Here is a 14,519-nt window from a genome sequence, read left to right on the forward strand (position 1 = left end):
TCCCATGCATAATCTTATAAACCTCTTACCGATCGATGACGTGTGGATTGGTGTTGGTGTGGGAAAGCCCCGTCAAGTCACATCCGACTTATGGTGACCCTGCAGGGCTTTCAAGGCAAGAGACGTTCGGAGGTGGTTTGCCGTGGCCTGCCTCTGCCTCACGACCCTGGTCTTCCTTGGTGGTCTCCCATCCAAACACTATCCAGGGCCAACCCTGCTTAGCTTCCGAGATCTGATGAGGTTGGGCTAGCTTGGACTATCCAGGTCAACATGTTGATTAATAACCTATAAAGCTCCTTCAGCCTAACCATCGGTAATTGCAAGTCCCATAAGAAATAATACATATACTCAAGAACTCTTTGTGTGATTGTTTTAGTCAGGGCCCTTTTTGTAGAAAAAGCCCAGCAGGAACTCATTAGTATAATAGACCACACCCAACAGCAGAAACTCATTAGCATATTAGGCCACACCCCTGACAACGCAGTATATTAGCATACTAGGCCGTACCCCCATGTTACCAGAAGTGTGGTCATCCAGCCACACCCACCTTTTGCTTCTTATTCTGTTTACTTTGTTTGTTGTCAAAACCCAGGGCTTTTTTTGTAGCAGGAACTGCTTTGCATGTTAGGCCACACACCCCTAATGTAGCCAATCCTAATGAGGTTCTGCTGTTGGGCGTGGCCTATTATGCTAATGAGTTCCTGCTGGGCGTGGCCAACTCGGGAGCCAGCCGGAACTCCGTTCCTGTGCGTTCCTGCCCAAAAATAGCCCTGGTTTTAGGGCACTGGCATAAACTGTGCATGAAAGCTTAGTTTAAAAGGAACACATGAATTCCTGGTGGCTCTCAGCCTCTATCTTTCTGTAAAGCATCTCTGAGAAACCCCTTACTCCCACCACAAAAGCTTTTCCTGCCCTTTTCTTCACATGCTGGTTATTCAAGCATCCCAGCTACCCCTCCAATACACCTGAACTTAAAGATGTGGTTGCTTTGTTTAAAGAGCCAGATTTGGTTCCCTACTGAGCCACATTTGGCTGTAGAGTCACAGCTTGCAGACCTCGGGGTTAGAACCTGGATTTCCTACAACCTGTTAAATGAGACCGAGGGAAAAGTTTCTTCTGATCCAGCGTCATTACCCCAACAGTAGATACACAATTGCTTCTTGAAAGATCACCTTTATTTGACACTCCCCCCCCCAACAACCAGGATACAGGGGGGGGGGGGAAACTGCTTCTGAGCATGGAAGTTCCCAAAAGAAACAAGCACTTAAGGCCAAGTAAAATGAGAATGCGGAAAAGCCCAAACATTGATAGACCAGTTATCTATTGTTTTATCTCATAACAGACTAGGTGCCTTGTGCTGGTCCTGGAAGCGGGGGGGGGGGGACACAGATCTTCCATATACCAAATTCAGGGGACCCCACGGGTAGAAAATGACCTTGTAAATTAAAGAAAGGGGTTAAAGGTAAAGGTTCCCTTGCTCGAAAGCCAGTCGAATCCGACTCTAGGGTTGCGGTGCTCATCTCCGTTTCAAAGCCGAAGAGCCAGTGCTGTCCGAAGACGTTTCCGTGGTCATGTGGCCGGCATGACTAAACACCAAGGCGCACAGAACGCTGTTACCTTCCCACCGAATTGGTACCTATTTATCTACTTGCAGTTTCTTGCTTTCAAACTGCTAGGTTGGCAGGAGCTGGAACTAGAGACGGAAGCTCACTCTGTCATGCGGCACCCGGGTCTCGAACTGCTGAACTACTGACCTTCCACAGCCTGCAGTTCAGCGTCTTAACCACTTGAGCCACTGCAGCGCCTAAGAAAGGGGGGGGATACCTAAAATGGCCTAATGAAGAAAGAGAATGAACTAGGTGGTATGTACTGCTGAGAACACTAAAAGGAGAGAAATAGGTTTTATAAATCTTATAAAGGTAGGCGTGTGTGTATATTTTTGCGTGAGAGAGGGAGAGATTTCCAAACTATTTATCTCCTTACCAGTGGTTCCTTGCTGGACTCCAGACTGAGAACTGTCTAATTCTCAAGTGTAATTATGCCTTTGGAATTTGCTTTTATACTTTAAAGTAAAGAATTTTAAAAAAAATTATAAAATAATAGTGTGTATACATATGGCTGTTGTTTTACAGAAAGGAGAGACATTACCTGGTTTGTGAGGTTATAACACCCAAACATCTTGTATTGTTTTAAGTGTATTACAAGCTGGGGAGCCATCAGGAATCACGGGAGGGGGGGGGGGAGAGGGAAAACTGTTCTGAAGTTGCACACGTACAAGAGAGACAGATCTCCTCTGTTAGGATCATATAAGTCCTTGGGGCTTTAGCAGACCAATTTCCTCATTACCCTTCATTTTTTAAACTTTTAACGCACCCTCAGCTGCTCCCAGCAACCAGTGCCTCCTGGAGCCTGCTCAGTCCTTCCCAGCTCATTTCTTGTTCCTTTTGGTTGATCTACTTGGTTAATTTACAAAGTCATTATTCTCTGTGTACCTGGGAAGTCCTCTGAAGTTATAGCCTATGCGTGACCAGCCCTCCTAAACAATGCAATCCTAAACAGAGTTACACCCTTCTACAGCCATTGACTTCAATGGAAATAGAATGGTGTAACTCTACTTAGGACTGGACTGTTTAGGGTTTTAAAAAGAAGACCCCTGGCTGCTCTGTGCATACTAGACCCATGCGGTGCAAAGGTTTTTAGGAGTTTGGCGTAGTGCTTAGGAGCACGGACTCTAATCTGGGAGAACCGGGTTTGATTCCCCACTCCTCCACATGCAGCTGCTGGTGTGACCTTGGGTCAGCCACAGTTCTCCCAGAGCTGTTCTCTCAAGAGCAGTCCTCGAAAGAGCTCTCTCAGCCCCACCTGCCTGACAGGGTATCTGTTGTGGGGAGGGGAAGGGAGTGGAGATTGTAAGAGGCTCTGAGACTCATTCAGGTAGTGAAGGGCAGGGTATAAATCCAATCTCTCCTCCTCCTCCTCCTCCTCCTCCTCCTCCTCCTCGAGTTACACAGTCCTAAGCAACATTACATCCTTGTAAGTCCTTTGATGTCAATGGGCTTGGGAGGGTGTAAGTCCGCATTAAGACTGCAGTGCTAGCCAAGGATTTTTTTAATTTGTTTCTTTATTCAAAGCATTTTACCTCCTGCTTGTTATGATAGGTGCAGCTAACAAAACAAATAAGAAAATACTCCAACCCTTCTCAGAATTCAACTATTACCCCATAAAATGTTATTCCAAAAAAGCCAGAGGCTAATATGATTGAGGATTCATGAACAATCACACCCACTTAGACCAGCCATTCAAGAATTTTGCAGGCATTTATACAAATAATGTATCTTGTGCAAAATCAAGGAGGAGGAGGAGGAGTTTTATACCCCACCCTTTACTCAGAGTCTCAGAGCAGCTTACGATCTTCTTCCCTTCTTCACCACAACAGACACCCTGTGAGGTAGGTGGGGCTGAGAGAGCTCTTTCGAGAACTGCTCTTGAGAGAACAGCTCTGAGAGAACTGTGACTGACCCAAGGTCACCCAGAGAAGAAGAAGAGTTGGTTTTATACCCTGCCCTTCATTACCCGAAGGAGTCTCGGAGCAGCTTATGATCACCTTCCCTTCCTCTCCCCACAACAGACACCCTATGAGGCAGGTGGGTCTGAGAGAGCTCTGAGAGAACTATGACCACCCAGCTGGCTTTTATGTGGAGGAGTGGGGATCAAACCCAGTTGTCCAGTTTAGAGTCCACCATTCTTAACCACTACACCAAAAGTTTCTCCTGCATAAACTTCACTGTGAAATGCTCCTGGAGGGTGGCAAAAGTGGAATGAGCAGATCTCTTTGGAAAGCTGGTTCCCAAACTGGGGAGGCCAGGTCTTTTTCACAACCGGTCTGAATGAGTGAGGAGAAAGAGTGAAGAGGCATTCCAGGATCTCTGCTTCACCTCTGATTTCACCAGCCAGTTGTCTGGCAGTATATCGTACAAATTTGGCCCAACATACATCGCATGTCTGCTCCATTTGTGCAGGTGATTTCCCCATTCCACCCTGAAGATCAAGTCCTCAGAGGCCACGTACATGTGGTGTGACCAGATTTGAGCCTTACCCCAGTGTGTCCTGGGGGAGTGTGGGAGCAAGGCCTATGCGTATTCTTCCTCTCACGCCTGACCACAGTTCCAGTTCCACGGGGCCTTCAAGACGGAGCTCTTCCTTATCTCTCCTTATATATAATTCTGTTTTGGTCATGGACATGAACATTTCACACAGTCCCAAATCAGTTCGCTCCCTGATCTGTCACTCAGAAGCTGTCCCTATCCACTGGCTGCGTTGCCTGAGTCATGCCTCCAATATTCTAAACAGTTTGCTGTTCCTCTCTTCCCAATAGCCAGTGGGAACAAAGAGGTTATTTGCATATGTGGCCTGATTGGCCTTTGCCTGTAACATTCTAAACAGTTTGTTGTTGCTGTTGGGAGTCTTTGAATGTGTCCTGACGTAAAATACATATCCCAAATTCCCCTTAAATGGTCACCTGAGTTGCCAAAATACATATCCCAATCCTTCTTTAAATGGTCACTGGAGTTGCCAATCTCCCTGTGGGGCCTGGAGATCTCCCAGAAATCACCATGTTCCCCAGCCACAGCATATCATTTCTCCTACAGAAAATTTCCCAGCTATTACAATGGCTGCTTTGGGCAGTGGACTCTATGGCATTATACCCTGCTGAAGTCCCTCCACACCCCAAACCCTCCCCTCCCCAGGCTCCACCCCTCAAATCTACAGGTATTTCCCAACCCAGAGTTGGCAACCCTGTAACTGGCTATGGAACTGCTTTCCAGACCCTTGGAACCCAGAAGACATGGCCTAGGAGGAGGTGCTTTACTACCTTAGTTGTCACCACATAACCCCAAATCAACATAAGTCAGGGGTGGAGGGAACCATACCTGTTATCATGAGGCTGTCCTCCCATACTACCCACTTGGGGCAGCAAAATGACTTGAGACAGCCCTGCCTTATAGCTAAGCAGAAGGAAATAAACACGGCTTGCCTCCCTCTATTTTCCCCTTCCCTCTGCCACATCACCAGCCACAGTTGGGACACTCAGCTGGAGCTTCCTTCTAGAGGCCGTTGTACTTCTTCCCACAATGGGTCTTACTCCTAGTACACTAATATTCCTCATGAGGAAGTGCGGCAATGCATTCAATCTGCTTTAGAACACAGAGCTCCAAATGTACCTCCTACAGATTTTTGATGGACTTGGTTGACATTATTTTTGAAAAGAGTTTCTTTAGATTTCAGGATAATTTTTATTTACAGATTAGAGGGGTGGCCCTAGGTAGCTCCTTCACCCCCAGTGTGGCTAACCTATTCACGGCACGGTTTGAATTAGATTGGCTTTAGAACCCCTTAACTAGTCCTTTCTTTCAATATATTTTCTTTTAAAAAAGATTTATTGATGATCTGTTTCTAGTTTTCATCGATATGTCTAAATTTAATGAATTTGTAAATTGGCTTCATCATTTACACCCTACTATTACATTTACTTCTCATTGTAGCTCTTTGGAAATTAACTTTCTGGATACTACAGTGTTTATTACAAGTGCTGGTAACTTGGCAGTTCAACCGTATACTAAGCCCACAGATAGGAATTCATACCTTTACTTCAGCTCTTACCATGCGAGACATCTAAGGCACAATCTTCCTTTTGGTCAGGTTGATGTTCAAAAAATGCTTTATAGACACGAAGCATTTTGAATCCGTTTAAAATCCTTCCACCCATATGGTCTTAATTATGATATGGAACTTTCTTGTTTTTTGTAACTGGGGAGTTTTGGGGCTGCTAATTAACAGTCTTAGCATCATATTTATGTGGAGGCATACCAGCATCTGAATGAATTTATGCTTCTAGCAGCCTGACTGGTGCCCACCAATAAATTTGCTGACCTGTGATTTATTCTCTTCTTGATATCGTATTGGTGAGCTGCATTAGTAACATTGTTTGTATATATGTTTTTTTATATATTTAATGTTCAGTTTGATTACTATGATGAATTTTTCTTTATAGACAATCAGGGTATTGATTCATCTTAACAAATGAAATAGACCTGTATGAATAAGAAATAGCAACAGTCTATGTGATAGTATTAATTTTTACATATATCTTTTTTATTATACATTCATTATTCAGTGTCCAGTCTATTATGCATTATTTTGCCAGCAAAATGTATTTTTCTACCTCTCTATAGTTATAAATTTCTGCTTCTGAAGAAGTTCTATTAAACGAAGTATCATTCCGGGGACTTTATAATTTATATACATTGATACTTTGCATATTTATACATATTGATATTTTATACACCTTGATATTACATATATACATGATCTCTATATTGTTACTTTTCGTATTATCTGTATATTTCTTCTTCTTGTATTCATTGTTCATATTGGTTGTAATTTTGATAAATTGTATTTTCATTTGTTAGCGTCTCTTTCCCAGCTTTTTTCCACCCTTATTGGCTTCAGCTGGGTAGTCTCTGGGCTATTACAGTGTGGGATGGGCAGCATGTAAGCCTAATAAAATAAAATTAAAAAAAATAAAATACGGTGCCATATATCATCTGAGACCAGTCCCCAGACCAGATCGGTGAGGCCAATCAGGTGGGACACTTGGAGGTCTGTGGACAGAGTTTCTCAGTGTTTTTAAAGGGGAAATAAAAGTGATGGGATTGTCAGTTGGATGAGACCTAGGGTGCATGTGGGGAAAGAGGGTTTAACTTTTACCATTTGAAGCCGACCACTCGGGGGGGGGGCAAAGAGAAGATCCCCTGGATTTAGTCCCCTCCACAGGGCAGATCCAATCAATGATTAGGTCCTACAGTTCCACTCTGATCTTTCTTCTGAGGTGTTGAGAAAATCTGAAAAGGTCTTTGCTTCTGCTTTTGTGGCATCAGAAACTCTGTTGATGGGGATTCCTGTTTAAACATTATTGTTACAGACAGTACCAATTTTGTGGTTATGTGCCAGTCAAGAGAAGGTGGTTTCTGGATCAGTGATTAAAAGTGTGGGGCCAAACTCAGAAACAGCAAAACTGGAATGTGTGTGTGTGTAAGAGAGACAGATAGACAGACAAACAGACAGGCAGAGCGCATAAAGGGTTACTTGTTTTCAAAAATGGAGAATGCAAGTGGAAGAATCCAATCTTATCTTATTTTTTTCCAGCTCAATGTGTAATGTTTTGACAAGTTGTCAGTTTCGTTCTTTGGAGTCGATTCCGGCTTATTGCAAAGCTATGTGTCCATTTTTAATTTATGAAATACAGAATAAAATAGACAGGCTCCGATACACGCACCCCTAGATGATTTAAATGTGCGGGTGTGGCTGCAGAGGAAGAAGCGTTCTAGAAACTTATCATGCCAGTTTGGACAAAATGTAGGTGTTTGTTTATTTGCTGTCAAGATGGGAACAGCATCACTCATCTTCTTTGACAGGGAACAGTTTTGGGCAGCGATTCATCTGGCTGCTCTTGGCTCCCAGGGATTCGAGTACCCCAAGGTTTGGCGGAGGGAACAGGCGGGTTTGTTTGGTCTGTTTTGATGCTGGATTTACACCATGTAGAGTGGGAACTCTATGCTATGGGGCGTTCTTTTGATCTTACTCATTCATTCCGGAAGAGAAGATCAAACGACTTCCCTGTCCCCCAGAGCCAAGATATGAATAAAATGCTAAAACAGATTTTAAAAAAATACTTAGCACATTATGGTGGAAACGTCTATTGCCCTGTAGTTTTAATAAAGAGCCTGGCCACTTTGGGTCTAAACATTTCCTATTGCAGGAAGCCCACATGGGAGGAGATCAAATATTTACTAAAACTGTCTCTGTCGTTTAATTTTTAGGAGCAAATATCAGTACTTTTACTTTTATCCTCCTCAAAAAATTAATTATCCTTTTCCCTGATCTACAGCTGCTTTGGTATCACCTCTCTTTTTTTAAAGAAGGCAGGGCCCTCTTTCCCCAGGGAATGGCCGTCCCAACCAATCAGGGACCACATCGTGGCCGTGCGGATGTGAAGAATGCTGTGAAGCCAGGCTGATTTGTCTATATGGCAAGATTACAAAGCCACTTGATGGTGGGAACAATAATTCTTGGATCAATATCACCCTTCCTCTGAGTGGATAAACACTCAGAACCGGCTGAATTTTAGAGTGACTTCCCAAAAGGAAACAACTCTAAGTGGAAGGATTTTTTGTGTGAACAGCATCCCTTTTTTTCAGCAGAGGCTCTAGGGTTGCCCTTGGTTTTCCAGTGGTTCTTACTAAAGTGATACGTACTAGGCCTCAACATGTGGGCGGAACTCATCCAAAGAAAGATATATCATGTGAAAGTCATTGGGCCGGGGGAGAGAAATGACTTTATTCTAGCTTTACATTAAAAAAATATATATATCTTCTGGTATCTGAGGCCATACCCCTGATCTCTCCATACACAAAGATCAGGCCGCAACTAGGGTTGCCAGACAACACGTTAGGAGGGTTGGGACCAGTGTTCCCTCTAAGCTGAGTTAGTGTGAGCTAGCTCATAGTTTTTTAGCCTCTGGCTCACACATTTTTGTCTTTGCTCAGGAAGGGTGGCTCCAGAGCAAACTGATTTGTGCAGTAGCCAAATCGCTCACTCCCAACTTTAAGGCCAGTAGCTCACAAAGTAGAATTTTTGCTCACAAGACTCCACAGCTTAGAGGGAACATTAGTTGGGACCGGGATGGGCGGGATGCGGCATTGGCTGCATTTCTATGCCACTTCTGGGTCAAACAGTAGAGTTTCCGGTGATTTCTAGAGCCACCCGACATCACTTCTGGGTTTACCCTGAAAGTGATGTAGTGACACAGCCAGCGTCACCTTCCCCCCCCCCTCTCCCCACCACTCAGTGCAGAGAGACAGGCCACTAGAGCTGCCGATGGGAGGCCAAAGTGGGTGGCCTGGCAGCCCTAGGTTGCAGAGAGACTGCTTATGAGAGTCCAGCATGGTGCACTTGAAGAGGATTTCCCCAGTTTGAAATAGTTCCAGGCCAGGGGTACTGTTTGGAGAAACATTCCCTGCCATACATGTGGGATTCCCCTAACAGGCCCAATGGCTCACTGTTCTAAAAAAAAATAGTCTTCTAAAGTTAACTTTATTATTCATTCTTTATTATTTTGAGAGCATCTAAGTGGTAGATCATTTTAGAAGAAGAGGAGGAGGAGGAGATTGGATTTATACCCCGCCCTTCACTACCCAAAGGAATCTCAGAGCGGCTTACAAACTCCTTTCCCTTCCCCTCCCCACAACAGACAGCCTGTGAGGTAGGCGGGGCTGAGAGAGCTCTGACAGAAACTGCTCTTTCAAGGACAGCTCTTGTCAGAACTATGGCTTGCCCAAGGTCATCCAGCAGGTGCAAGTGGAGGAGTGGGGAATCAAACCCGGTTCTCCCAGATTAGAGTCTGCGCACTTACTACACCAAACTGGCTCGCTTATTTAAAAAAATACAGACTTTTAATCCTTCAGCTTTGTTTCGATGAAATCTACCAGGTTTTTGCATTTGCTAAGGGGGCTTTTCCTGACCTTGAGATGTACTTTAAAAAAAACTTTAAAATACAGATAACTTCTTTTCCTCTTTCTAGAATGTATGAATTGCACAAGACTCACGGATATGGCTGAGAGGCTGAACACGCTTGAAGCCAAGGTAAACCCATTTCCTTTAGTAAGAATAAATAAATCATTTAGCTTGTAGTTGATTTTAAAAAAGAGGTTAAACGTATTCAAAAAGGTGTGAAGGTAAATTTCAACACTGGCTATTGATGACTAAATAGAATGTCCATGTTCAGAGGCTATATGCATCTTTATATCACTTGCTGGGAAGACAACAGGAGGAGGTGGCTCTGGCCGTTGGACCCTTTGATCCTTCTGGGGCATTTCTCTGGACACTGGGAGAAACAAGATGTTGGACTAGGTGGGCTATTGGCCTGATCCAGCATGACTGTTCTTACATTCTATTGAGAAAACTCAGGGGGGCTGTGTTTGAATCCTCCTCCTGATGCTCAAAATGGGCAATCTGGTGAAACTGGAGGAGAGGAGGGAACACAACTATTTATCAATTTAATTCAAAATTCTTTATAGTGTGCTCTCCACATAAACAGTGCTCAAATCAGTTTGCAGAATCAAACAATAAAGGAGGTGGAAAAACCCAATAATACAATAAAGGAGGTGGAAAAACCCAATTATAAAACTAGCTCGATAAAAACAGCATGAACCTGCACCAAAAGACTCACAAAACACAACAGCTCGAAGACATGAAACAGTGCGGAAGCATCGCTGGTCTTAACAAAAACAGCAGTATAAAAATGAAAACATGGCACAGCTGTTAGTGTCTCAGACGACAACATTAGAAGTTCCCAGGGGTCATTTCCTGCGGGAGCGCACAGGAGCGGAGCTCCGGCAGTAAGGAGCAGATGCGACAAGCCCCGCCCTCTGCACCCAGCAGCCCTCAGTCGGGCCACGAGGAGTAAGAAACAGCCAGGTAAGTTGCAGAGCCCCCCCACCGGCCTGCCTTCAGGTACAAGCTCTCCCTCCTCTGTGAGGACAGATCTGCGCGTTCCCCCCCCCCCCCATAGCTAGCAATCCAAAACAGTCCAGTGGAGCCTGAGCGGTGGGTGTTGCCTTCTGACACACTTCCGGTGATGTCGGGGTGTGGCATATGCAAATAAGTTATGCTAATTATGCTAATGAGCTTCTGCACCTCTTTTTCTACGAAATGACCCCTGGAGGTTCCAGTCCTCCCTCTGGCATGGAAGCTGGCTGGGTGACCCTGGCCCGCTTACTCTTTCTCACCCTAACCTACCTCACTGGTTGCTGTGAGGACAAGATGGGAGGGGGAGGACCACACCTCTCTGAGCTCCTTGGAGGAAGTCTTGGATAACAACCTACAGATAGATCAAAACAGAGGTCTAGAGGCTTGATAACTTCCTACCTGGACTACTGCAATACACTCTACATGGGGCTACTCTTGTAGACAGTTCAGAAGGTGTGTGACAGCCCAGTTAATTTTTTTAATTGTTTGCAGAGAACCCATTTAAACCATTCTGCTGTGAGTTGCATTGGATGGCAGTAGACATTTGGGCTAATTCAAGAGGTGATGATCTTTAAAGCCCGCCAATGAATCGGCCTGAAGTACCTTTCGGACAGCTTAATATGTCCCCACCGTCTTCTCACAGAGATCTTTTGATTGGATAATCCATGAAATCTGAGGCTCAGATTATATGGGGTGGGGGGTGGCAGAAATCAAGTTTGCCCAATCACATAGAACGGTGGGGTGGTTGATTCCAAGGCCACAAGAGGGGGTGTATAGGTGGGAGTGGCACAGAGCCCTCCCTCTGCACCTAGTTTACCTTTCAGAGACTGCCGATCAATATCACATTTCCTCCAGCCAGGCTCCATTACCAAGAGAGACTCCGGATGGGGCGCCCGTGGGGAGGTAAGCAAGCGGGGGAGAGGACACTGAGTGCTATGCCACTCTTCAAGGGTGGATCCATCTACTATTTTGTATTAGGGATGAGTGAATTTGCCCTCCCCGCTCCCAGGAACAAGCTGCCCTGACTGAGGTCTTTCACAATGTCAAATCTATATACTTATTGATAATACCAGATTGGCCCTTCCTTGACCTCCCAGGCTAGGAGGCTTAACAAATCTCCTGGATGGAATTACTTGCGGTTCCATCACCCTCCAGCAAGCAATGGCGTCCTTGTGGAGCTCTTGGGTTGCTCCCAGCCTGCCTAGGGAACCGTGTTTCTGGTCCGGCATTTGAGAGGGCCTTGGGTGGCCTTGGGGTGGTTTCTGTATTTTACTGAAAGATCAAAGAATGAATAACATGGACTGGAGCACAGCTTCTTAGAGAATGTGAATGTAATTTATTTATTTCATTATATCCCGCCCTCCCCGCGAAGGCAAGCTCAGGGCGACTTACAATCATATACAGGGGTCATTGCGTAGAAAAAGAGGTGCAGGAGCTCATTCGCATAACTCATTAGCATAACTTATTTGCATATGCCACACCCCCTGACATCACCGGAAGTGTGTCAGAAGGCAACACCCACCGCTCAGGCTCCACTGGACTGTTTTGGATTGTTAGCTATTGGGGGGGGGGACACATGCAGATCTGCCCTCACAGAGGAGGGAGAGCTTGTACTCAAATAAAACTTGGTCTTAAAGGTGCCACTGGACTGTTTTGGATTGCTAGCTATGGAAGGGGGGACACATGCAGATTTGCCCTCACAGAGGAGGGAGAGCTTGTACCTGAAGGCAGGCCGGGGGGGTGCTCTGCAACTTACCTGGCTGCTTCTTGCTCGACTGCTGGGAGCAGGGGGGCAGGGCTTGTTGCATGTGCCCGCCCCCTGGGCTCCTTACTGCTGGAGCTCCGCTCCTGTGCGCTCCCGCTGGAAATGACCCCTGGTCATATGTATAAGAATACATTATACAAATGAGATGCTGTACCAATAACAAAGTTAAGTTAATTGTTTGTTTGCATCTCAGAGAGGATGTGTGCAAAGATTGGGTCTTAACGTCACATCCTGAAAATCTTATTCCCAGCCTTCTATCTTTAAAAAAAAAAAAGATAACATCCACCCTGAGGAAGAGTCCTGGTGGGCTTGAAAGTACACACATTGTTTTGTGTCTGTTTGGTTGGTCCTAACAGAACAGGTTTTGTTCTTGTTTTTGGATCTTGGTTGGAGCTCTGTGATGTTTTACCAGGCTACTTCTGTCTGCACGGGAGTGGCAACTGGACTGGAAATCGATCTCGTAACGGTGGTGGGAAGTGCTGTCTAGATGCAGCCAACCTATGGTGACCCTGTGGGGTCTTCAAGGTCAGAGATGAACAGAGGTGGCTTAGCCATTGCCTGCCTCTGCGTAGTGACCCTGGACTTCCTCGGTGGTCTCCCATCCAAGTACTAACCGGGGCCGACCCTGCTTAGCTTCTGAGTTCTGATGCCATTGGGCTCCCTGAGCCATCCAGGTCAGGCTGACGGATGCGATACACCATCCAAAACCACGCTCACTGAACAGCAACCAGTCCAGGCACGATAAGTGTTTCTCACATCAAGTTTCCTGGTTTTATTACGCCGTCCACCCATACATTTTTAATAAAAATCCGTTGGAAGGTAGATAGATGGTCTTCTACTAATTCTAGTTTCTGGTCACTCCTATAACACTTCCAGTAATTGTCTGGAGCCGATATCACCCATCCCGTTGCGAGAAGCAGCCTCTGGTGATCCTGTCATGATGAAACAGCATTACCCAAACCTCAGAGATGATTGATTCAGTGTGTGATTGATAAATGACCCAGACAGCTTTGGCACGAGCGCTGTTTCTCATAACGGCATCTTGACTCTCCAACGTGTGCCAAAAAGGGGGAAAGAATCCTATTTAATATATGGTTTGGATTAACACTAATAGAAGAAAATCATGTCCTTCCCGTATACTTAAAGGCCCTGATCTCATTTCTTGAAAACGCCGTATAACCATTTCATTTAAGCACCTCCTTCTTTCATCGCTATATGTGTCTACGTGGCTTCTTGTGTCAAGGGACACAATCTCGCCGGTTGCCAAGGCTGGCTGGTACTTTATGGGCCTCTGCTGGCACCATCATCTCATTTACAGGACTCTACCTGGGGTGGGCCCTGATCTGGATAGCCCAGGCTAGCCTCATCTGCTCAGATCTTGGAAGCTAAGCAGGGTTGGCCCTGGTTAGTATTTGGATGGGAGACCACCAAGGAAGTCCTGGGTCGCTACCTAGAGGCAGGCAATGCCAAAGCACCTCTGAATGTCTCTTGCCTTGAAAACCCAACAGAGTCACCATAAGTCAGCCGCACTTTGCACCACCGTTGCTAGACCTAGGGTAGGGCAGACAGGTGTGCCACTGCACCTGGCACGCAGATCAAGCAGGGTCAGTAGCGAATTCTATGATCAGGCAATCACAACATTGTAGAATATACGCTGGGGTCTCTGATAACTTGGTAGTTACTGGATGCTGCTGAAGAGTAGTTTGTGCTTCCTCCGAAAGACCCAGGAAATGGTTGTGAAAAGGGTTTGTTCTAGGCCAGTGGTGGCGAACCTATGGCACGGGTGCCAGAGGTGGCACTCAGAGCCCTCTCTGTGGGCACGCGTGCCATCGCCCCAGCCAGGCCCAGACCATCATTAAAGTGTCGAATTCTCTGCCAAATAATTTTAAGTAAATGAAAGCATTTGGGATTCCTTTCCTTACTTTGTTTGGATCATCTTAAATTAATGTATGAGTTGTTTTTTCTAAAGTACAACCTCAGTATTCAGGTTAAATTGCTGTGTTGGCACTTTGCGATAAATACGTGGGTTTTGGGTCGCAGTTTGGGCACTCGGTCTCTAAAAGGTTCCCCATCACTGTTCTAGGCTGTTTAAATATTTTATTTCACAGAAATGTACCTTCACAGGAATTTTATTTCACAGGACTTTTCCTCTGTGCCGCTTAGCAGA

The 14,519-nt window shown here is 45.4% G+C and overlaps 1 protein-coding gene across 1 annotated transcript in view; it reads left to right on the forward strand.

The window, feature by feature from the left end:
• COL26A1 (collagen, type XXVI, alpha 1) overlaps positions 1 to 14,519 on the forward strand; it is a 222,597-nt gene that overhangs the window by 172,148 nt on the left and 35,930 nt on the right. The window contains exon 4 of the mRNA XM_015407977.1: positions 9,641 to 9,702. Within this exon, the coding sequence (XP_015263463.1) occupies positions 9,641 to 9,702 (62 nt within the window). The remainder of the gene's footprint in view (positions 1 to 9,640; positions 9,703 to 14,519) is intronic.

Source organism: Gekko japonicus, unplaced genomic scaffold, assembly GCF_001447785.1.
Source record: "Gekko japonicus isolate JY-2015 unplaced genomic scaffold, Gekko_japonicus_V1.1 scaffold1, whole genome shotgun sequence".
NCBI classification, from domain to species: domain Eukaryota; kingdom Metazoa; phylum Chordata; class Lepidosauria; order Squamata; family Gekkonidae; genus Gekko; species Gekko japonicus.